This window comes from Electrophorus electricus, chromosome 25 (genome assembly GCF_041902795.1).
Source record: "Electrophorus electricus isolate QZ-2024a chromosome 25, ASM4190279v1, whole genome shotgun sequence".
In the NCBI taxonomy this organism is placed as follows: domain Eukaryota; kingdom Metazoa; phylum Chordata; class Actinopteri; order Gymnotiformes; family Gymnotidae; genus Electrophorus; species Electrophorus electricus.
In genome coordinates this window covers 10,897,865-10,922,740 of record NC_137521.1, presented here as the reverse complement: position 1 = coordinate 10,922,740, position 24,876 = coordinate 10,897,865, and the positions used below count along the sequence as shown (strand labels likewise).

Below are 24,876 nucleotides of genomic sequence, written 5' to 3'. Positions count from 1 at the left end.
ATGACATTAACACTACTATGATTTTGGGAAAGTTAATTAGCCACACATTTCACGCCATGATCAACAACGGTGTTTGCTAAAGTGAGAAATCCCACATGAAGTTTCTGTACAGTGTGGATCACTGAAGTACCTTTCATTCGTGGAATATTCGTGTATCCCAAGCTGCTGAGGTTGCTTATGATAAACAGTATTATTAGTGCTTGATTAAAGATTCATTTACTGGTCAGCTTTCATTCACAGTGAGTCGTGAGAAAGAGGAACAGGGAGCAGTGACTTTGGCTGGTTTTTTTGGGACGCCTCAGAACAAAGGTAAACAGTGAGAGGCAGTAAACAGAGTACAAATCAGGTGCTAGACGTTTACAGTAGTACAGTGGTAGCTCAGTTAAGGGACTTGAGTTGTGGTCGGAAGGTTGCTGGTTCAAGCCCCACCACTGCCAAGTTGCCACTGTTGGGCCCCTGAGCAAGACCCTTAACCCTCAACTGCTCAAGCTATACTCAGTTATAATTGTAAGTCGCTTTGGATAAAAGCGACTTATAAATGCCATGAAAATGTAAAATTGTAAAAAATGAAACAACCTTCATTATGGGCAGTGCTAGCTCAGTGGTTAATGTACTTGACTAGCAATCATAAGGTTGCTGGTTCAAGCAAGTTGTACTCAGTTCTAAAAAAATAATCGCTTTGGATTAAAGCGTCAGCTAAACACCATAATGTGTTTCCTAATATGAGAATGAGCAGTCAGGTCAGAAATGGTCAATAATCCATTCTTGAACATCATGTCAAGAAATTTGATTAAAAAAAAAAAAAACTTGATTAAATTAATGAATAAGATGGCCAGGATTTTTCTTAAAATAATTAAAACGCAGATTCTCTCTCGGTAGACCAACAGCTTGGAATGCAGGGGACCGAGATGCCAAACAACAAGTCTTGTTTATCATCTTAATTATCCTGTGTGGTATCATAACATCTTAATCCATATGCTCAGCGTGGAGTCATGACCATCCTGATACCCTGTGGGCCTGAGCGCGAGCGAATGATAAACGCTCATGCGCACACAAAAATGACGTTGCGTAACAAGCAAACAGCACTCATAACACGCACGGCACCGCAAACATAACAAGCCGCGAATGGCAGCCAACTGCGAGCGACTTCAATTAAATTTCAGAATATATTGTGCACAAAAACCAAGGCAGATTTACAACCCCGCCTGCAGGCCCGTGCCGCGGGCGTCCCGCGGAGCTGCAGTCCTCCCCTAGTTCCGTGTGATAAGTGCGACGCCATTATCAACCTGCACGTCTGTAATCGGCCCCACCACTCTTCTGTCATTAAGTCAGATAAAATTCAGCGCAGAAACAAATCTTTAAATGGCAGTTAGAATCCGTCTTCCTCGCGTAATCGGCTGACACAGCATGGGCCCTTGATGTCACGGGGTATCACCCACACCAACCTCTCCTGACACCGGAAAGCGTCCACCACGTGAACCCCGGACCATTTTGTCATCGCTTCCACACCTTAGACCATGACAGGAAAGGTCCATAGCATGTGTTAGCAGGTCCAAGTATTCAACACTGTGGATCGCAGTAAAAACCGCTGCTATGGCGTGCTAAGAGGGCTGTTCACGTGAGCCAAAGCTGTTATATCTCTGCTGTGGCCCCAAACTATACATGCCGTTGGTCTGTCACGAAGGTCAGAAGGTCTCCCTTTAAATGAAGAGCCTAGGTCCTCTACGTCCTTTAGGAGTGCACTTGTTGAGGAGTTTGCAGTAAAATAAAGGTATGTTCATGTAACTGTCATGTAGTTACTGTCTGCAGAATTGATGCATGTTACGAGAAACACTAGAAAACACGAGCAATTACTCAGTAGTCCTTTGTCTTACTCCAATGTTTATGTCTTTTGTGTTCTCAGGTAGAGGAGAACGAGTTTTCCCATCATTTCTCAGAAGGACAGCAATCTCAACCGGTGAGAGAAAAGAGGGCCGAATAACCCTGCATGCAAGTTAATCAATCAGGGCATAGATTTTGGCAGGCAAGGGAGCCATCCATCAAAGAGCAGCCACTCAAACGCACACCGCTAGTGTCCCATTCATCTCCGACGATCGAGACGCATGGGCTGGCCACGTACGAGGAGTCCGCCCCATAACACGCCGGTTATGCCGGGCCATAACCTCCCGCGAGGGTTATTCTCTCTCTCTCTCAGCGTGGGCAGCCTCGTGCAGGTCGTGGCCGCCGGTTCTTTCCCCACTTTCTTACATACTGCAGCTCTTGGAAGGAGAGAACACAGACGCGCCGCAAGGAATTCATTTTACATTTTCACTCCCAGGTGACACTTTTATCCAAAGTCACCTAAGTTACAATTATGACTGAATACAATTCAAGCAATTGAGGGCTAAGGGCCTTGTTCAAGGACCCAACGGTGGGGATTTGGTGGTGGTGGGGCTTGAATTGGCAACCTTAACCACTGAATCTCCACTGCCTCAGACTCTGGGCTCTGCTGATCCATGGGTCAGGTTGCAACTGAATCCGTTTGTGATGAGACATAATTTACACAGAGGATAAAAGTCCAAGATGTCCAATGGCCTCTGAGGAAGTGGTATTATTAATGATTTAACTATTACAAAAGCAGCACACAGTTCTTACCACATTGCTTTTATATAGCAACCAATCACACCAAAGGATCACCCATTACTGAGTGCTACATCGTTATGATTATTGGAAGGATTTGGCCAGGAAAAGACAGATGTGGGGGGAAAAGTGGGTGGTCAGATCATTTGCACTCCATTTGTTTGGCATTGAACCAGAATAGGAATGCAACAGGCAGCCGTTTTCCGTCCTTGTGGGGCCTTTCCGTTCTATTGCTGTTTGACGCCCATGCCCCCCATGGGAGCTCCAACTGTCAATCAAACTGCCAGAACATAGTGAGACCTCTCAATCAGCACTGCTCTTTCCCGCGCAGCGCGGCAGCCCCGGCAGCCCCGGCAGCGCCGGCCCTGGAGTGAGCCGCAGCCAATGTTGAATGGGAAGTAGGGAGAGGCGGGGTTGACAGACAACGACAGAAGGCTGGACAGGGATAAGTGCAGCTTAGTGGAAAAGACACGGCGTGGAGGTGTAGTGTACAGCAAATAAACAATTCTTCTCATCTTAAGAGGGTCATTGCTGCAAGGAATGATGGGTGAAAAAAGCGATGTAGAGGCACGGACCTGTTGTACACAGACAGAATGAAAAGAGAGTTTCGGTAGTGGAGACTTTTGGAGTTTCAGTAGTGGAGTTTTTTGAAGTTTCAGTGTTCAAGGAAACAGAAGAAGGGAAGTAAAGATAACAGGTGGGCCTGCAAACAAAGACAGCTCCATGTAGTGAAAAAAGTCCACCAAAACACCTTTAGTCGAGTGATTTTTTACAGAGATAAATGCCCAGTGAAAGAAGTGCAGGTATTGTATCATCAGGCAGAGGAACGGTACATGCCACCGAACTCAGAGGGCGTGGGAGGGAGAGGAACGTGGCACTCAGCATCTGGCATTAACAGCAGAGAAGAGGTAGCAGATGGGCACGGCAGTGCTGAAGAATCAATCAGCGCGTGCAGCGGCTAGATCTGCACCTCCTGCTCTGCACACACGACACCTCACACATGTCCATTCCCCAGCAAACACTTCATCTCCGAGTAAAAAAGAGAAGAAAAAAAAAAGGGAGGAAGGACTGGCAGAGCCTGCACATGTTTCTCCCTCTCCCTCTCTCGATCTCTCTCTCCTCCACTTCCACCCCACTCATCCCTCTCTCTCTTCACGTCTGCTCCCTCTCTCTGAGCCATCAGCACTCATTCAGACTCAATTTCCAAGCTTGCTAAACGCGGAGCTTCTTTGGGTCGGAGCACAGCGTAAACTCAGGGAGCCAGCCCATGACTCTGCGGAATGTTTGGCGGACGTGTCGGCGGCTGGCACAGGCACGTATGGGTGGGCCAGGAAACGCTGGAGCAGAGGTGGCCTGGCTTGTTCTGGAACATCTCCACGTGCTTGAAATTCAAGCTACGCAGACTGGGTTTGCTCAGAAATCTTCGTGATGTGGGGGGAGAATGAGAATCGAATCACAGCGGCGGTGAGGAGCGTTGTTTAATCCCTGTACTGGAGGTGGGAGACCAGGCTGCGCATATCTAATGAAGCTCAAACAGAGGGCAATCTCAGCATTTCTCCTACTGCGTACGTCAGACCGTTCCCCGGCTCTGCCGCACATGCACGCGTACTCCAGCTCTCTCACAGGGGCGGGTGCAGGCTGTAATCAGTGCAGGTGTTGAGATGAACATGTCGCCGCTGGCAGGAGGATGGGGAAAAATCACGCACTTCAAAACCAGGCTGCGACAAGGTGGGTTTAATCTTCAACAGGAGAGATGCCAGTTTGCTAAACAAACCGGACATCCTCGCTCCTACAGCAATGAAGAAATCAGAAATTCCAGCACTGTTTCAACTACACCAAAATCCAGACAGCATCATCCGCAACCTTCACCGTGTGTCCTCTGCATTACTGATGTGGGATTCAATCAGTCCTCCAGCACTTAGTACCCCAATGTCCTCTACTGGACACCTTAAAAAAGGCGCTAACCCCGGCATAGGTCACGCCGGCCTGCATTAAATGCCACTGCCTCTGATGGAGAGCCTTGTTAAAGGCGTCGGTTTTGATGGTGAGAGCATAAGCCCAGTCAAAATGTTTACAGCTCAGCACAGCCCACCTGAGGCAAAGAGCATGGAGGGAGATTAAACTCACTTTCAAATTCACTTTCTGAGTGGAGATTACACTGGTCATTAGAGCACCAGTACGCAGAGATCAACAGGATCCACTAATGTATAATATGACATGTTTATATGCAGCCTATAAAACACGCAGAACAGGTTGCCTGGGTAAATATAGCCACATCCTTCATCGTACTGTGATACCGTGCACGAAACGTAATGGAAGAGCAGCATAGTAGCACAGAGCTGTCCGTCGTTGGCTCAGCAGTGCAGTGGTTGTAGTTAGGGACAGGAAGGTGGAGGGAAGATGTAGTTACCCCTGTTGGCTACACGACTCAACCTCCAGCGCCTGGTGCGACCCAGCAGCCTGTAGTAGTAACACCTCCTCCTTAGGAGTCTCTTCACTGCTCCAGACATGGCCCTTGAGATCGCGCGTGAGTGCATGCATGAGCGCACGCACGCGCGCGTGCCGCGCTCTGCCAGAGAAGTGCGGCGGCCCGGTCACCGAGCCTTCAGAACAGAAGTATCCGTTAGGGCTGGAAACGTTCTCGCTCCAGAGGCTTCGGGGATAGAGAGGCGAAGCCAGAGCTCAGATCTCCGTTCGGTGAATCAGCACTGCTCCCTACTCACTGGGAGAAGGAGCGTGCGAGGGAGAGAGAGACGAGAGGCGCTTACTCCTCCCACGGACAGACCGTGCAAGCTCAGGCCCGAGAGACAGAGCGAGACGGGCGCGGGGGGATATGAGTATGTGTCTCTGTGTGTGTCTGTGTGTGTGTGTGTGTGTGTGTGTAAGAGGGAGAGAGAGAGAGAGAAACAAAGAGGTATTTGGCATACCATTGACAACTCCTCGAAGGTCATAAATCACTTTGAGAATGTGTGTATCCTGCAGAAGCAACCTCACATGCACCAACTAGCACATCTGATCAGGACCAAGCCTGTTGGCCTCTGCTCAGTTAAGATTTCAAACAACAAATGTGCGAGTAGGAACACTTCCCTCTTCTTTTGAGGAAACAATTGGAGACATAACTAAAACACTACACATTTTCTGTGTGTGTAAAGACAACACTAAAGTTCCAGCAGTGTTCTGGCAGTACACAGGACTCAGCCTATTACCTTCTGCCTGAATTCTACTGAGCTCGTCTGTGTTCCCAGATTTAAACCATAATGGTCTTTTATACTGTAGGTTAAATGATTACTTGCTATTGGTCTGTGGGACAGAACCCATTACGAATGATTCTGGTCTATGGGACAGAACCGATTACGAATGATTCTGGTCTGTGGGACAGAACCCATTACGAATGATTCTGGTCTATGGGACAGAACCGATTACGAATGATTCTGGTCTATGGGACAGAACCCATTACGAATGATTCTGGTCTGTGGGACAGAACCCATTACAAATTATTCTGGTCTATGGGACAGAACCTGACACCTTGCCTGTCAGATACTCCTTACTCCGTACTCATGATATCTGTCTAATAGTGGAGAGGCTACAGTGCAGCAGTTGCCATGCCAAAAGCTTTGGGGTTTTTAACTCGTTAGTGGTGATTGCATGTGTAATGTGCAATCCCTGTTGTTATCTGATTGTGTTCTATTTATCTTCTGATTTTTATTGGCCCTCAGTTTGAGTTATGAAGTTTGAGATATGAAGTGCTTGTATACAGCTTTTCAACTGAACATATGGTTTCCACCTGGCAGTCACCTGGGATACCATAGCAACCACCTAGCAAGACCATAACAACCACCTGGAACACTATAGCAATCATTCAGCATGACCCTAGCAACAACCTGGGATACTATAGCAACCACATAGCAACAGAATAGCAACCACCTGGGATACCGCAGCGACCGGTTAGCAACCAGCTAATAAATGCATAGCAACCATTTACAGTACTACAGCGACCACTTGGGATACCCTAGCAACCATCTGGGAATTCACTGCATTTTCTTCAGGAAATGCATATTGCTAGTTTTTCACTAATATTATTATTTTTTGTATATTTAATTTTTGCTTTTCAAAGAAAGAAGACAAAACTTATTACAAACCACAATATAAGAGGACATATTAAAGGGCCCATATAATGTCCACATAGAATGTTTGTGTGGTTGTATGTTCTAGGAACCGTCATGATTAATTTTTAAATGACAATTTTCCAACCTTTCTTTATCCCTTAAACATGCTGTTTCTGTTATTGCGCCTTTAAGATGGATGTAAGATAAATGAGCTCCGTTCTGATTGGCCGCCCTGTATTGTGCCTTATTCAAATACCACTCTGACAACATGCCTATAATGTAACTATAATGAACTATAATCATGTAAGTGGGCATGGCTAAACAGCTTTAGGCGGTGATATGTAAATGGGTAAATGGGTCTGTGATATCAGAGAATCAGTGATTTCAAAATGGGTTGTTTCTGCAGCTTAGATTCCATATATGAACTGGGGAAGTGAACAATATATTTAGAAACTTGAACAATATATACATATTATTCAGAGTTATTTATTTCCAATACAGTGAGGTTCATTCATTTTTCCATGATGGGGCCCTTTAGGAAAAAAAAGATGGGAGAAACACAATGTACATAATATACTTTAAACAGTCAATCTGGTCTAATGGTATGTTTGGGGGTTTTCATCTACTGACAGGTTACAAGTTCCTGCTTTTCTTTCTATGTGTGTGTACGTCACTGTATATCACAAGCTGTTTGCTACAATGCCTAATGATATTGATTATGCTGTCTCTCTCTGTGTAATGACTGGAAGTGTGGAGGGTGTCGGCACAAACACCCCTACAGCACGAACACTCCCATCCCCGGTACCGCGCAGGCCGTCTCCCGCCCCTCCGTCCAACAGTGTCGTTACACTGCTGATTTAACTGATTTGCTAATTCGTGAGTCCTCCTGAATGGGAGTAAAAAAGTTCAGGAAGAAAAAAAATTCAACTATGCTGAGCTGCTTCAGGACCGGAGTCACATACCACCAGCCCCTGGCGCACAACACACACACACACACACACACACACACACACACACAGTGCCAATGTCACCTCCATGCAAACTCACAGAACTCTGAAAATGACTACAGGCCACGCTACAGGACAAGGGAAAAAAAAGTATCTTGTTCGCAAGCAGATTAAAGTGGAAAATATCCAATTAAGAGGAAAGCTAACTGATAAAGAACTTAACGAATCAGCCGTGATGCTAACAGACACGGCAGAGCTCGGCTGTAGGGCTCTAAGTTGTGTGGATGCCAGCTGGACATGAGAACACACACACACACAGTGGAAACTCAAAGCCTTGCCGCCTGGCACAAACCTGCATGGAGCACAGTGGATGGGGGTTCCAAAGAACATAAAGTGAGAGAGCTACGGCAAGTTTCATCTCGCACTGTTGCAAAATAACGCATGGCGAGATATGCAAAGTGCGCACGGTGAGTGGGTACAGAGTTTAGCACTGGCAAACTCAGCCTTTACAAGAACGGACATGTTTGACAATGTTACTGTTCTGATAACTGGACAAAACTCAGCACAGCTCTCAGTCTTTCCAAATGCTATAGACACACAGAATGGAAAGTGAAGGCACATTCCCATGCTCCAGAAGCCAAACTGATCTCTTAATGTTCTGCTCCACTAACTGTCTGCTTAGTACTTCCATCAAGGCCTTAAATGTCCAAATACGTTTATTTGAAACTAGATGGAGTGCAGAGATTTGACAGTGTGTGTGTGTGTGTGTGTGTGTGTGTGTGTGTGTGTGTGTGTGTGCTCGTGAGATAGTGGTAAGCACTGATGGATGGGGACCCTAGGAGGTGAGTTAGGGTGCTAATGGCCTAGTGGCTGTATATTTCTACTTTCTCGGGAGGAAAGAGCAAGACTTTGACCCACCGTCCCTTTGTAAGCCTGGCAGATAGGACCTAGTGTCATTCTCTGAGAGAGAGAGAGAGAGAGAGAGAGAGAGAGAGAGAGAGAGAGAGAGGATGGGGTAAGAGATGTAAGAGAGAAAGAGAAATGAAACTGTACATCATGTCTATTCTCTCAGATTCTGAACACTTTGCAATAGCAGGCTTAACTTGTGCCTCTCAGTCCAGCTAAAGTAGACAGTCAGTGGAAGCCCATCAAGCCTGCCACCTTCACAATGCGTCGAGATTTCGCACATGCTCGTAAAGCAGCCTGCTCTGCACATGGACATGACGACAAAAGGCACTTCCTCCTCCCAGACTCTGGGCCATTGGCTGTTAGATATCTGGCCGGGCACGTTACCACTTCCTCTCTCTGTGTCTCCCTCTTTCCTCCATTTCCCCCCCATGGAGACAGCGCGGCCTGTGACCCAGCAGGCTGGTGGGTGTTTTTACACACGGCCCACGTCTGTGAGACACAACATGGCAAGCACTGGCCTACGGCAGGAGAGACTAGTGCAGTAAGGCTGCAAGAACCAGCAACAGCATGGAGCTTAAATGAAACCACAGTGGGGAGAGAGAGTGAGAGAGATAGATGCTTTGATTCCCAACTGAGTGTCTGGACTCATCAACAGGAGTCTAATTCTGACTATCTAGAAACAGCAAGGCTGGACTACAACATTCTGCCTCGAAGGAATTCCACACAACCCAGAACCAATCAGGTCCCATTCCATTCAGATACAAGCTGAAACCACACTGGACTCACACATCAGTGTGAAGCTCCTGACTGCTGGGGTGAAGGCTACATACTGAATAACACATCAGATCTCTTTATCCGCAATGTCAACACAACACAAAGCATATGAGAGCACATGAAAGACCAACAGCACAAACCCCATAAGACACTGAAATTAACTCAATGTTTTCAAGTCCCTCATAGCCCCTATAGCCCATATGACCCACGAATGATCGTAGAGGACACACAGACGCAGCCTGGAAGCCCATGGCAACAAGCCCTAAACAATCTCTTCGACTGAAAGACCAAACCAATAGGGAACAACACATCTTCCCCTGAATCATTCCCATCGCCACGGTGAAGATGCAGGAAGCTTGGCCCGCAAGCACCTTACAAACCTTTACAGGAGAAAAAAAAAACCTTCACAGGAAATGCAAACGAAGGGAGGAAGAAGAGCAGGAAGGAGCCGAGTGCCGGACCGGTTTGATTAACACGAGCGCTGGCTGGTTCTTTCCCATTCCTTCAGGGGTCAGGACAGGTGAATTATCTGGTGCTTGGAACACGGGCGTTCTCCGGGCTAGCTAGATGGCCTTGAACTGGACATTGGTTGTGGAATTTTAGGTAAGAGTGCAGAAGAAATCCCAGACAAACCTAAAAAGAGTCAAAACGTGTCTGTTCAAACTTGTATAAAGAAAAATGTATTTTACATGACGGTGGTATTTGTGGAATTTTACACAGTGACTCAAATTCCAGGTTTCTGGGAGTTAGAAGGCTGAGGAAAAGCTTATTTTTTTTACTGGCCAGGACATTACTTGGAGGCTACTTCCTGCTCTAATGCCACAGTATAACATGCGACAACACCACATGTTCAAGATAAAGAAATACAAACGTGCAAAATCTCAGTTACTGTCCCTTTAAGGGTAGGTACGATCCAATGAATGGTTTAGTCTTGCCATCGCCAGTGGAGTGTGAATGACACTCCAGTTTGGTGCATGCGCGCTGGCACTGTGGAGCAGTTCTGGGCCTAACCGGCACGACACTTCATCTCCCGCAGCAGTTCTGAATGAGCAAAATGAGAGCGCTCCTCTTTGGAAACGCCCGTCCGCGTCGACTCCACAGTAAGCTTCACACGAGTCATCTGCACGTGCGTGACCACTTCGCCGCTCGTGACGTCCCCCTGCTCACCTGCGCAGTCACGGTGGCGGTGACTCTTGGGAGCGTCAGGGATGGACTGTAAATTTGATTGGGGAGCACGCTGCAACCAAATGAGACGAAGAGATAACGTCAGATTCCCGCTGCCGGAAAAGTAGAGGACGTTCAGCAAGTAAAACGTTGACAGCCAGCGACCCCTTTTGGACAAAAAACGGAATCGTACACAGCGGGGATCACCTCATTGCAGACAAGCGAATCAAACCGAAACGTTAGTTCCAAACAGCACCAACGTAGCCTGCATTACATATTTAAACCCACTTGAAGGTCAATACTAACTTAATAATAGCATCATGTGTGACAGCTGCTCTAGCTGATTACGCTAACATTAACAAACTAAAACAACTGTTATAAAAAGTTTCCAGTCAGCCGCACACTGTATGAAACTTTATTCCCTATGAGCATCTGCTATGAATAGTATTCAGCGGTAGCGGCTTTTGTTGTTGTTGTTGTTGTTGTTTATTTCTGCCCTTGTGAATTTAAATAAACTCATCCCAGGAACAAAAAATCCAAAGTGAGCCGAAGGACTGGCTCATTAATAAATGCCGATTAAGCTTCTGGCAGCCTTTGTAACGGTGTTCTGCAAGATGAACGCTACTGCAGAATGGAAGCGAAGGTCTGCACTGGAGCTCACGGGCAAATGGTTTTCAGATGTTCTCCACTTTCAACCGCTTGGTCTGTTTGTAAACAATACATTCTTTATGTACTAGAACTAAGCAAGCTTCTCATGGGAGATTTGTGAGGAGTTGCTCTCCAGAGCAGCAGAGCACGCGCAGTACCGTCCATGCCAATGGAATCACTCTCGAGCGACTTTGCATCCACTGCTGGATTTCACTTGCAAATGACAAACATGCACGCGCGCACACGCATTAAAATACGGCACACTGTATATTATTGCGTGACGTCACGGATTCAAATCGGTCTTCCTGTTTGCGCCATGGCTGGTTTCGTATATAGAACAGCCTGATTCCGTGGAGCCTAGGCCCTGTAAACATACTGCACCTGCACAATACAGTGCAGCGTCGCCTGATGTGATAGCATGCAGCTTTACTGCCCTTTTGTGCTTTTGTTTTCCAAATCGGGGAGAAAGAGATATCTTTATCCATCGGACAAACTACAGGTGGATGTTTTAACATCAGTTGAACACAAGCAAAGAACAAACATGAAATATTCTGCAGAGGGGGCATCTTTAAAAAGATAGAGCAGTGAATTTGTCAAGGTAATTTCAAGTTCTTCGGTTGCTTGGTTGATTAAAATAAAGGATGAGTTGATCTTTAACCACATAGGGCCACAAACTGGAAGGCCTTGATAAAGCAGGTCCTTAGCATGTTATTTACATTTCATGGCATTTAGCTGACATGTTTATCCAAAGTGACTTACAATTATGACCAAACACAACTTCAGCAGTTGAGGGTTAAGGGCCTCGCTCAGGGGCCCAACAGCGGCAACCTGGCAAGTGGTGGAGCTCAAACTGGCAACCTTCCAGTTACACGTCGAATACCTCAACCACTGAGCTGCCGTTGCCTGTGTGATGGGAGAGTTATCCACCTCCCTCCCATCAGCAAAACCCGCCGGAGTGTTCGAACACGCTAAGCCTGGAGGCACACTTGCCTGCCGCGAGGCATGCTGGGTGAAGCCGTGCTGGGGTGCCGTCAGGAGCCCGCGATTATTAGAATCCGTGGTGCTCTCCCGGTCTGTGGGTATAAGAGAAGAACTAAATTTTGAAATTATGTACTGTCGGCATGAGCCATTTCAGTGTATGAACTGAAAATCAGTGTCTGGTTTGTTCTGTAGCCTATTTATAATGAACTCAACTTCTGCTGCTGAGTGAAGACATGCTTACATTACCGTCTCTCCACTGTAAAATGCATATATGTGTATTTTTTTCTCATGGTAATCGGAGCATTAGGGGCTCTGACCCCCAAACTGGGAGAATGGCTCCAGCAGATCCCAAGAACAACATCTGAGCTCTCCGTCCAGAAGAGTGCAGAGGAGGACGTGTGGGAAATCTTTTTATATGAAAACATCTGAGCAGAGAGAACAAATCTTGAATGTGGCACACAGCACAGACAGATTTTTGAACCGCTAGCGAAACCAAACGGAAGGGCACATATAGAGAATTCAATTACTGCCTCTGTCCACAGCACTGTCTAATCCAAGCGGCCGACGTCTCGGACCCCGTGCGCGCTCTTCAAGTACACGCGAAGCGTCCAGAGCCGATCCTAAAGCCTGTTACATGCCTCGAGCGAAACGTCTTACTCGCTGTGCTTGCTCACCATTAACAGAAACTTTTCAAAATGGAAGATGACGGCGACACATGCGCAGCCGGCTCTAATTCCTCAGACACGATCTCTAGCCTTGAGCCGAGGATGGTTAGTAGCGTGTTCTGGCACTCGTGCCAAACAGACGGCTCGTCTTGTGCGAGTAAACAAACTCTTAGAGTCCGAACTAGTGGCTACCTGCAGCCGTGCTGTGGCCTGCAGAGGGTGGAACCTGTGGTCAACTGAGAAACGAGCCTTCCGAATCAATCATAGACAAGCGGGCTGCGATTCCTATGGCTACAGTGGACGAGGCCGTCCGCCTCCGCCCAGGCGAACCGACGGAGCGGACCCTGTTATTATTTCATCAGGCCCACACAAACGAGCTGAAATCACTTCAGGATGCAGCATGGACGTGTCAGCAAAATAGGCTTCTCAGAGAATGTTTAGAAACAAACAGGAACAGATTAAGAATACGTCCAAAATAAAATCAGATGTTACCAAAGAGACAAAAATTCCCTTCCATCCCTTTGAGGCTTTCTTTTGAAATGAGAAACTTTTATGAATACTTAATTTCAGGTTGTTACACTAAAATTAAATCTTTCTATCCCAACTCTTCCCTGAAAAATGCTACTTACTTTCTCTCTCTCTCTCTCTCTCTCTCACACACACACACACACACACAGAGAGAGTCTGAAAGCCTTTCTAGAGCACACACACAAACAAACCCAGCAGGAGAGTCTGAGATCAGCCTCAGTGCCAGAACCTAGCCAGTCAGGAGATTTCAAGTAGCAGCACTATGGGCAGTAATGCATAACTCTAAGCACGAGGCAGACCAAATCTTCCACGTCGTTTGTGCCGCGTGCTTGTGCAGTCCCAGCTGTGGGCGGAGCCAGCCCAAGTCAGGCCCACTCTGGCCTGTGACGGAACCATTTTACAACCGCGTTCACTTTTCAGGAATATTGCTGAAATATATGCTTATATTTAATGTTCATTATTTTGTTCATGACATACTACTTTATTCCACACTATGTTTCAGTTTCAGCAAATTAAGCAACCAAATACAGTACCAAATCATAAAACGTGCTCTAATTTCTGCATTAAACAGACTGTAGTGCAGCTTCTCTGCCTGAACCAATTTGAGAAGAGACCCTCTCACCCCCCACCCCTACTGATTAAGAGTAATGCAGTAACTAAAAATGAGTAACTACAAAGGCAACATTACTTTATGGCACCTATGCTGATGTTCCTCATTAGAAAGCATATTTACCTATTGTGCTTACACTCATAATTATTCAGATTGCATGAAGGTCTGAAAAGACTTTGTACAGTGTTCTCTACGACTTCACAGAAGTAATGAGCAAGTCCTGCAGATGCAACCTTAAATCCAGCCTTTCAGGTTCTGAACACATCTTCTGATTCTGAAGAGATGATCAACTGTCTTCTGGTTTGAGTTAGAGCCATCACTACTGTGCCCTACTCACCAGCCACTTCACCGGGATCGGCCAGTCGCACGGCGGCGTAGCTGCAGCCGTGCAGATTTGGGTGAACAGCTTCAGTTAATGTTCACTTCTAGCATCAGAATGGGGAAGAATGCGATCAGAGTGACTCTGACCGTGGCCTGACTGTTTCTGGTTTGTGTTTTTCGAAAACTGCTGATTTCCCAGTATTTTCGGTCTCAAGGGTTTGAATCTTTCCAGAACCGTGTAGAATCCATGCCATAAAGAATTAAAGGGTGTTCCAAGAGCACAAGGGGTCCTACCCAGTATAAGTATGGTGTTTCAAATAAAATGGCCAGTGAGTGTATACTGAGGCCAGGCTGTTATCATAAGATCAGAATCGCTGCCCTCTCTGGAACGCCAGTACGCACAGCACAACTCAACCTTTCACTCCCCTTACATTGTGGAGGAGCCAGACAAGACACACACACACACCTCAACACACAAAGACACTGACACAGACAGACACACACATACACTGCACAGGTACCATGCTACCCACAGACCTACAAACATGCGTGCGTGCACATACACACACACACACACACACACACACACACACACACACACACACATGCATGCAGTCAAATCAATTATTGTGGTAGAGAATAAACATGTCTTCTCAACGCACTGGATGCCAAACAAAAAATGCAGGAGAAGACATTTGAGTACAGTCCCAGTCATGATATGAAAGACTGACAAGAGAGGAGTTCCTGCATTCAGAAACAGAGCGGCCTGCTCCAGTCCCAGCCTACTCATCTGCTCTCCCCGGAGGAAAGTCAGGGAGCGTGGAGTGCTCTGGTTCCTGCCCTGCACAAAACTGGTCTCACAAGTTAGCTCCACTTATGAAAGAAAGCAACCTAATTATTGAGGTCAGGTGGTGCTGAAACACGTACCTGCAGCCCTTGATTGGCAGGTGGGGTATGCCTGATCTACAACAGTCTGTAACATAGGACAACACACAGAAATAGCCTCCATGGAGCAAAAACATGCACCATGGCTTTTGGATTCTATTTTGTAATGTGCAAACCAAAGAATCGTTTCTATAATGAGGACTAATGCAAGTGTCGGTCCAAAAATTCACCAATTTGAAATCATCTTACTTGGCAGCTGAGGCGTTTTCCGATGGTATAAAGGAAAACCACTACATGACGCAAGCAGAGAGCGGATGCTCTCCATGGCAAGGGAAGCTGGCAGGGAATCCGGCAGGGTAATCCCTCGGGGTTCAGCTTGCCTCCTCTGTTCACTCAATTAACCGGCCTCAACTGCCCCTCCCTTACTGCATCCTCCATGCTAATTAAATGCTCACACAATGGGCTCCCGCCATCACCATGCCTCTGGCAAAATGTACCAAGCAGCACCTGCCTCCTCCCATCCTCTGACAGGCCCCTGTGCCCCTGCCAGGAACCGCTTTAGCCTGCCGACCCAAACCGATTGTGCCGCCTTGCGGGTGACGCCAGCCAGGGCTGAAGTGCTCTCTGACTCCAGTCTAGACTTAAGGCTTTACATGGAATGGTAGTGTGCACACCGCAAAATGGCTGGAATGTTTACTGGCATAAATACGTTCTGTGGTTAGTTATGACCGCACAAGCTTAGGTTACTTTGTATTAACATGGTGATAAGGCTCTCGAAAAGTGGGGAGAGCATCACCAAGCCATTGGCAGAGACGAGAAAGGCTGTCCCCCTTATCCGAGGAGGAGGGCGGCCTATATTTAACCGCACAGATGGTGGAGGGAGTACTGCCCGTGTTTTCCGAGCCTTGTCCTTCGCTCAATTGTTGTGCGGTGTTGCCTAGAGAAAGGGTCAATACAAGCGCTATGGTGGCTGTCTCGACACTGCGAGTTTCAAAGCGGGGACCATAACAGACCGTGCAATATCCCGACCCAGGAGGGAGAACAAAGTGTCAGGAAAGAAAGGAGAGAGAAAGCGTGGGTGGTGAGAGAGAGCGAGAGAGAGAGAGAGAGAGAGAGAGAGAGAGAGAGAGAGAGAACAAAAGGCAGGAGGACAGAGTAGGAGAGGAAAAAAAGAAAAACTGCTGCCAAAGAGAGGCAATTTAATCAGTGCAAAACAACTAAATCATGACGCATTAATTGTTTGTATGGCTGATACCTACAGAGATGGAGCTCGGCAGCCCAGACTCCCGAGTTTGCGCTCGAATTTATGGACTGCTAGAAGTCTAGCACATTTCTGTGGCTTGTTTCAAAGCACTGGAATGTGACTCCTTAAGATGGATTTCATCTCTGCAGCATACCGCCTGCCGAGAAGCCCAGGGCCACAAACACACTCGTTCTCCCTCTAATGACACTAATGGCGAGTTTCGGATTGAAAAAGTCGCACAAATTAATAGCATTTGGCACCTTGTACGTGGACGTCCAAGAAGCAGGGCGAGGGTAACAGCTAGACTAGGCTGTTAGGTTTCACCACTGAGCGCTCAGTCCTTCTGTGACAGGGGCGGTGGAAGAACAAAACGTCCTTAGCAGCCCGCCTGCGCTTCTGGTAGCGGCCGAAGGGAACAGCGCGACCGTGGTCCGAGACGGAGTGGGAATGAGCAACACGTGCGCAGGCACGGCTGTGGGGGGTGGGGGTGTCCATAGCCGTCTCGGAGCCTGACCAAGCAGCCTGCAGCGGGCTTCCGTACCCCTGCAGACTGGGTCTGCATGCGCCGAGCCTGCTGCAAAAATTCCCAGACTGTTCCCTCCACTGTGGGCTGCCCCGCCCACTTCCCGCAAAAAAGGCTCGATAAAAAGGAAGGGAGTAAAATGTAAAAAAAAAAACAAAAAAACCCAGCAGGAATCAGTGGTTATTCCCCTCTTTCATAACCAGCTAACCAGCCTAGTTACAGCTATTCCCCCACAACTCCTCCCCACCACTTGTCTCTCTCTCGCTCTCTCGTTTTGTTTGGGGGTGACAAGCCCCCTGGAGGCCTGAATTCTTCAGTAATGTTTGCCAATTAGAGAGCAGGCTCCGGACAGTGTGGTGAGAAGGGGCCCCGCATGCTCTTCCACTCTTTAATCCGGCAGCGCGAGAGAAGGGACTCGGGTAGCACAGCAAAACATCTACAGAAGGGCTGACAAGCAGGCCCAAACAGCGCTGGTAAATCAGCCTTACAGCAACACAGCCATTTAAAATGTGCAATAAAACACCACAGATGCAGCAGTGGTACTTCAAAACGTAGCCCGTCAGAAGTAAGTCTGCATGTTACATTATCATTGAAAGCTACTTAGTATAACAAAATAAGATGTTTGATATTTTGGTGATGTAATGTGGAAGCACTATGAGGAATTCATAATCTAAAGTTCCTTTGCATTCTTATAAAAACAGTTACTAAATTGCTATTGATTATATGTCCCACAATTTTACCATATAAACAGAGTATATGAAAAACAACCACAACAACATCAATAATAATAATAATAATAATAAGAAGAAGAAGAAGAAGATGTCACTTACAGCATGGTTATATGACAATCTTTGGTCTACTTCACAGCCAAATCATCCTGTTTTTACATGTATCATAAAACCAGACACCACAACTAAAATCTAGTGTCTCTTTTGGAAGCAGCAAAGGGTGACATCTGTTTCACATGACAAGCAGAATCCACCCATCACCCTTATGCACCAAGGGCAACAGCCAAAACAAAGTCTCTACGGCGACAAAAGCTGTGGGCATCACGCATCCTAGCAACGGCTGCGAAGGTTCAGATATCCACAGTTTGGCTGGAGAGTAGAGATGGAACATTGGGGCTCCATCGAGGGCCAGATTGCATACACATGCACCAGAGTTTTTAAAAACCCACAAAAGCTGTTGTGATTGGCCAGCAACAGAACTAAGGCTGTTCTGGGGTCAGAGTGCAAAGTGTCACTGTGTTCAGAGCTCCAAGTTTCGCTAGTGTTCCAATGAAACTTCACACAGATTCCAGGGCATTTTTTTTTTTCGTTGATCAGTGCCATTTTGTCTTTTGTGGTCAATATGGATGCTGATGAAGAGATCTGAGGAGCTCCATGCTAGCGTCCACTTCCACCTCAGAGAAAGGCCTGAGTTTGGGGCACACAAAGGCTGCTGTGTGCAGCAAGTCGGCCCTGTGACCGCCAGCTGGGCCCAGCTCCCGCACAAAGGAATTCCAGCTTCGCACGTCACAGGGCTACCGGCATGGCCCATGCGGCATTAAACACTACAGTAGCAGCCTTTCAGGATGGGGACACGCTACAGAGCTCTACAGAGTTCTACGAGAGGTCTTCCCATACGGATATGAGCGCACACAGTATCACAGGGAAACAAACCAGGACCAGATGCTGGAATGTGTTCAGGGTCCGTGTTATCTTTACTGTTAAAGAACTGCCATGCAGGAGTTTGAACCTCCAACACACCTCTAAAATGTCCATTGTGTGCGAGCGGTATTGTTTGCCATCACTCCTCATAGGTTTCCAGGTCTTTACAATTATACCACTGTGGCTATGACATTTTCAGGCTGAAGGGTGATTACAGATTTCAGTAACTCCTTCTTATGCCCTGAAGTATGGCGTAAGGAGTTACTGAGGACAAGTAACCCGCCACTAATTATCCACCATCCCTTCCATTCCTGGGCATGTGATTTCAACCCCCCACTCCTCCAGCTTTGTTGGTTTAATTAATATATTGAAGAAGAGAGTACAGACTGTGACAGTCTAGTACTCTTTCCTATAGTTAGGGACTGGCTCAGGTCTGGCAGGTGCTTTATTAAACCAGAACATAATAAACATTTACCCGGCCAAAAATGATTGAGAATTAAAAACATACAGCTTGTGACAGATTTTTTACCTTAACCAATTATCGCCATTATGGAACTGTAACTTTAAACTGCTAGTTACTGTTGTCTACCCAGATATAATAGTTCCTAGGTGAGCTATGTAGCCCCTGATGGAACAACCTGGCATCACTCCTGCCCAAAGTCCCACGCTTCGATAAAACATTATGTGCTGCTACATTCCAGAAGCTCAGTGTCTGAACAACAGTAGCAGAAGAGAGACGCATGCACCTCTCATGTCATCCCATACTTCCAAGAAGCGCCAATTCCTCAACAGCATCGCGAGGCCGCTCGTAGGAGGCGTCCCAGTGTTTCACCCATCAACCCCGCAGGGGAAGCGTGTCAGACTGTCTACAGGCTCCGTGCCCTGGGGAGCACCCACCCTTTATCTGTTCTCCTCACACGCAGGACCCTCCTCAGCCATACGCTGCGTGGGACAAAGGAAATAAGCGCACGTGCTAATATACGTGACATTATAAAGGATAAAGAAGGAGATCACACTCATCGTGATGCTACCAAGACTACGTTCTAGTGCGAGACTCATTTAGGTTCGGCATGTCATCGTTGCCACATATTCGCCGTCTTGCTTCGTGTCAAACAGACAAAGCAAGAAACTGTTCTCACCAAATGTTTTGGCTAGGCTGATAAAGCTCGTGCTGGACCAGGCAGGCGTGCTAGGAACACTGGCTCTGGTGTTCACTGCAGCCCTGACAGTCCTTTGGAAGAGGAGTAAACACACATATTGGATTCTCAGGCAGACAAAAGGAACACAACTAACGAGCATTAATTATTCCTTCCAGCAGAGTATGTATGCAGCCGGTCGAAGTGCAGGAGGACTCCTGCTATTGCCTGTGAAGCAAGTGGCCCTCCTGTAACTCATGGGTTTTAGCAAAGTCTAAATCCACATCAGTGAATACCTTTGCCATTAGCAGCGTAATGCCTGAAAAATGTCAAATAAAAAAGTCTGATACAGAACAAAAATTTTACAGCAATGAGAACAACAGACAACATGCTGCAATTAAACCATACAAGTGGGACAAGTGTTGCAGTGGGGAGGCGCTCAGGGGGTGTCAGCAGGGGGTGTATCAGGAAAGGTTTCAGCAGCTTCTGAATGATTAGGTATAGGGTCAATGATGTTCAGAGCCAGTCAGACGTAGGGTCAGTGACGGTCAGGCGTAGGGTCAGTGACTGTCAGGAATAGGGTCAGTGACAGGCAGCTGTTGGGTCAATGACAGTGAGGCTTAGGGTCAGGTTCAGGTGTAGTGTCAGTGATGGTCAGGCGTAGGCTTAATGATGGCGAGGCGTAGGGTCAGTGATGGTCAGGTGTAAGGTCAGCAACAGTCAGGCTTAGGGTCAGCAAAGGTCAGGCGTAAGGTCAGTGATGGTCAGCTGGTTTCATAACCTTTAGACCAGACAGATTTTGTGTCTCACAAAGGGGAACCATAACACACCATAACACACAAGCTTTAGCCTGCTTAAGATAAAACGAGCTTGTTTAGCCTATGAGCACCAGTTACAACACACAGCCATGTTGAAGAAAGGACATATCTGAAAAGGAAACTGTGTGCAACAGCTCAGAGCTCCCGGCCTGTCTCCACACGGAAAGATGAAGAACTGGGAAAACAAAAATAAGAGTTTGGGATGGAGAACTGCTGTGCTGGGTTCGTGTGAGGAAAATTTCATTAAATGTCCCTCTGGAATTAAAATTCTGGCAGGATATAATGTACAGTAAGAACATGTTAAAGTTTAGCAGCTTAAGAAACAAGTAGCTTGAAACGCTGTCTGCAGTTGTTCAGCCTTTCCCTCATGATGGGAACACATCTAACAGATGGCACATCGGTGAAAGAGAATGCAATAAAGCAGTTCAGGATGTAATTACATTCCACGCAAGCAAGTAGTGTTTTTCTCCCAAAGACAAAAGAACCCAAAGCCTCCCATAAAAAGAGCCAGTCTCAGCCTCACCAACAACCTCCGATCTCTTTCACAGCCCTGATGGTGCTGGCACACACGCAAACACACACAGACACGCACGCACACACGCCCGCGTGCACCACCTCGCAACCCTGCCTGGCTCAGAGCAGCACACTGGCTTTGCTAAAAAAGTGATTCCAAAAATTGCCCCTTACCATGGCGGCTGTCCAGGCCGGCTGCATCATCGCCCTCCATCGTGTCAGAGTCGGGACAGTCGGGCCATGCTGCTGTGAAGGGCGGAGGCAGAAGGGATGGGGGTGGGAGGGCCGTGCTCCCTGCGAGCCGCACGCTGCCGTCGGTGTGGTGTGTGCGGCGCTACTGGCTGTGCGGACCTGCCTGGCCTGGCGCGGTTGGCAGTGTGAGCGGAGCGGGACGGGGGCCGGCCTCCAGTGCTGCTTGGGCCTCTCTCCCACAGCACACTCCAGTGCTCTTAAAGACACAGTGTGGCCTTTTTCTCCTGAGCTTGCCTGCACACTCTCTTTATATCTCTCTCTCTCTCGCTCACTCTTTCTGCCTGTTTTTCACATTCACATCTCTCTCTCGCTCTTCAACGTCTTTTTTCTCACCTTCTATCTCTATGACTCTTGCTGTCAAACTCTTAGTTTTCCCCTCCTCTCACTATAAAGCATTCTCCCCCTCTCTCTCTCTCTCTCTCTCTCTCTCTCACTCTCTCACCCAGATGTGTGCCTCGACATCCTGCCAGAAGCATGCCCATATGTACAGCTTGTCTGACCCACACATGCATTAAATCATTACTGAGTCAGTAAACCGTCTGGCTGCGAGTTTCCAGCATGGTTAAACAAAATCTCCTGAGAAATCCTGTCTGAATACATTACAGTTGAACTCAGGGCAACCACTGGAAAGGACAGATCTTTATTTCTAAACACTGCTTCTTCTAAACAAATGAGTGCAAATTCAGAGCTGCAGACATTTCCATCATTGTGCTGTGACCTGACCAATCACAGCTGCTCTACCCGGCGTATTGTGAACCACAGGTGTTCAACTGATGTCACCCCAACCCACCCCCCCAACTCATGACTCAGCAGCAAACTGCTACAGTCAGACCAAAGGATTATCACACCACCGAGCTGCACTCAGCACACGCTCACACACACACACACACACACACACACACACACACACACACACACGCACGCACACAAATTACTATACGAAAAATGACTAGGTTCACACTCTAATGTTCTGTAAACACATCACATATACTCACATACTACTTCATTAGAAACACGTATGCTGTACTTATATTTACTTATACTCTTTATTAGGTGCAGATATCTAAGTTGTAAGTTGTACAATTACAGAATTTTGTAAGTGTACAGTGAGAGACTGTGGCCTGTCTGATAAAATTCTCATCCCCTTTAACCCAGTGAACCCAACACATCAAGCCATTAGGAGCACTGAATGTCTGCAGCAAGTGTACTGTGAGCAGGAACCAAAGAACAAAGGTGGACCCTGCGTTGGGGCTTTAGCATTTACGACCCCTAACCCCTTACATCCTGGTCAGTTTCTGGACCACTGCTGGCCAGCTTTTATTTGGATGGTGGACTATTCACAATACAGCATTAACACAGTGGCACGGTCTGGGCAGGCACTCTTGTGTTGCTCCAATTGTACACTTACAAGGTGCACCTACAAAGACACTTTCAGTGAGGCAGCCAGTGAGTGTAAAGCTGATGACGTTTTCTGTTTGAAATGTGCTATATGGCCAAAAGTATGTGGACCTCTAAATTAATGTGTTTTAGCCACACCCACTGGTAAAAGGTGCAAAATCAGCACACAGACATGCCATCTCCACAAACAGCGGCAGCAGAACTGTAGAACTTCCTGTAGAGCTCGGTGACTTTAAACGTAGCACTCTCATAAGACACCAATCTACCACAAGTTCAGGAAATTCCTGCTACATCCACCCAGGTCAAATGCTATTATGAAATGTAAGTATCTAGGAGCAACAGCAGGTCAGCCATGAAGCTGTAGACCATGCGGACTCAGAGTGGGGCCATTGTGTGCTGAGGAGTCCTTCTCTGTAGCATCGATAACTTGATAATTCCAAACTGCCTCTAGAAGTGACATCGGCAGAAGAACTGTGTTGGGAGCTTTGTGAAGTGGGTTTCCGAGGCTGAACAGCTGCAGACAGGCCTAAGATGGCCATGCGCGGTGCCAAGCGTTGGCTGGAGTGGTGTAAAGCACACCACCACTGGACTCTGGAGCAGTGAAGATGGGTTCCCTGGAGTGATGAATGATGCTTCGCTATCTGGCAGTCTCACAGACAATTTTGGGTCTGGCGTATGCTGTGAGAGAGCTCTCCCTACCAGAGTACACAGTGCCAAAAGTATAGTTTGGGCTGTTAAGCACGTTACGCTAGCGAAGCGTAATGTTAATTCTACAGCACACAAAGACATTTTAGATAATTATATGCTTCCAGTCAACAACGGTTTAGGGAGGACGCTTTCCTGTTCCAGCATGGCTGTGCCCCTGCCCTCAAATCAAGGTCCACAAAGACATGGTTTGAGGAGTCTGGTGTGGAGGAACTCAAGCTGCCTGCACAGAGCCCTGACCTGCACTCCATGGAGCACCTTTGGGATGAGCTGGAACACCAACTGGGAGCCAGGCCTTCTCATCACTCAGTGCTTGACATAAATACTCTTTTGAATGAACGGGCACAAATTCCCACTCCAAAGTCTTGCAGAAAGCCTTTCCACAACAGTGGAGGCTGCTGTAGCTGTAAAAGGGGTGGGGCACAGCAACTCAATAATGCCCCTTGTTTTGGGATGGGATGTCCAACAAGCTCATAGAAGTGTGATGGTCAGGGGTCCACACACCTTTAACCATATAGTGTATGTTTGTGCACAAAAAGAAATCACCAACTTCTTGTTTCACCAACTTGCACAGAACTTGTCCAGTTCAAACTCTAGCATCGGGTCAACCCCATATAATAAGTACATTTCAATAATCCACTGTGGACAGTATTATCAGAGTCCCTCTTTCCTAAGCTACCCTAAACTCTCGAAAGTAACATGCAGCACACACAGATGTCAATCCACAGCTCAAGCTTGCTAGGCACTGGTGGAGCATGATCAGTCCATAAACCCATTTTGCACTGTTCACAAAGAAGACATTTTAGAAGCAAGCGCCTCGTTGGCGACCAATGCAGCACTGGAGGCAAACGTGCCATTAGCCAATTCGGAACAAACAGTGTCCTGTAACACCAGTGTAATTATGCCACCCACTGCTGTCTGATACATGCTGGCCCGCCCAGAGGCAGATCTGGACAGAGGAAGCATCAGCACCAGCCGCCTGTCTGGAGACTCTAACTCTCTTCTCCATGGCATGCTTCGGTGTCTACTATGCCCCTTGACACTTGAAGAGACGTGTCTAAACAGTTTTATGCAAACCAGCACTGTACAAGACATCACAGATTGTCGGGATATGACCAGACTAAGAAGCTAATGGATATTGAGAAGGTGATAAATCTATGCAGAACCTCCTGTGTGAGACTTCAAAGATGGAGCTGCAGAGCTGCAGTGGGCTGGTTTGCCACTTTACAGGTGGTTGCATACGGCGCAGTAGGTAAGTAATGTCACAAGCTTTGCTGTTGTGGCTCTCCAACACAAAGCGAGCCACAGCTTCTGCTTTGGGTGTGACTGTCTTATTTATGTCAATGTCCTCAACTAGCAACTCGATCTGGTTGATGAAAATCACTTGCTAACGGAGCGCTAAATCACACCAGCCAAACATCCCGGAAGAACTAGAATGTGGAGCATCTTAACCGAACGGCATGTCGAGTGTCATAAAGGCCA

The 24,876-nt window shown here is 47.2% G+C and overlaps 1 protein-coding gene across 3 annotated transcripts in view; it reads right to left on the bottom strand.

Annotated features, from left to right (window-relative positions):
• dab2ipa (DAB2 interacting protein a) overlaps window positions 1–21,426 on the bottom strand; it is a 70,542-nt gene extending 49,116 nt beyond the window's left edge. The window contains exon 1 of one of the 3 annotated variants that reach the window (XM_035521837.2): window positions 21,214–21,426. In XM_035521837.2, coding sequence (XP_035377730.2) covers window positions 21,214–21,253 — 40 coding nt within the window. In that variant the 5' untranslated portion in view covers window positions 21,254–21,426. Of the gene's footprint in view, window positions 1–5,029; window positions 5,409–17,753; window positions 17,864–21,213 lie in introns of those variants that run through there. The other 2 variants (XM_035521839.2, XM_035521836.2) reach the window with 2 other exon arrangements.
• Window positions 21,427–24,876: the final 3,450 nt, after the last annotated feature.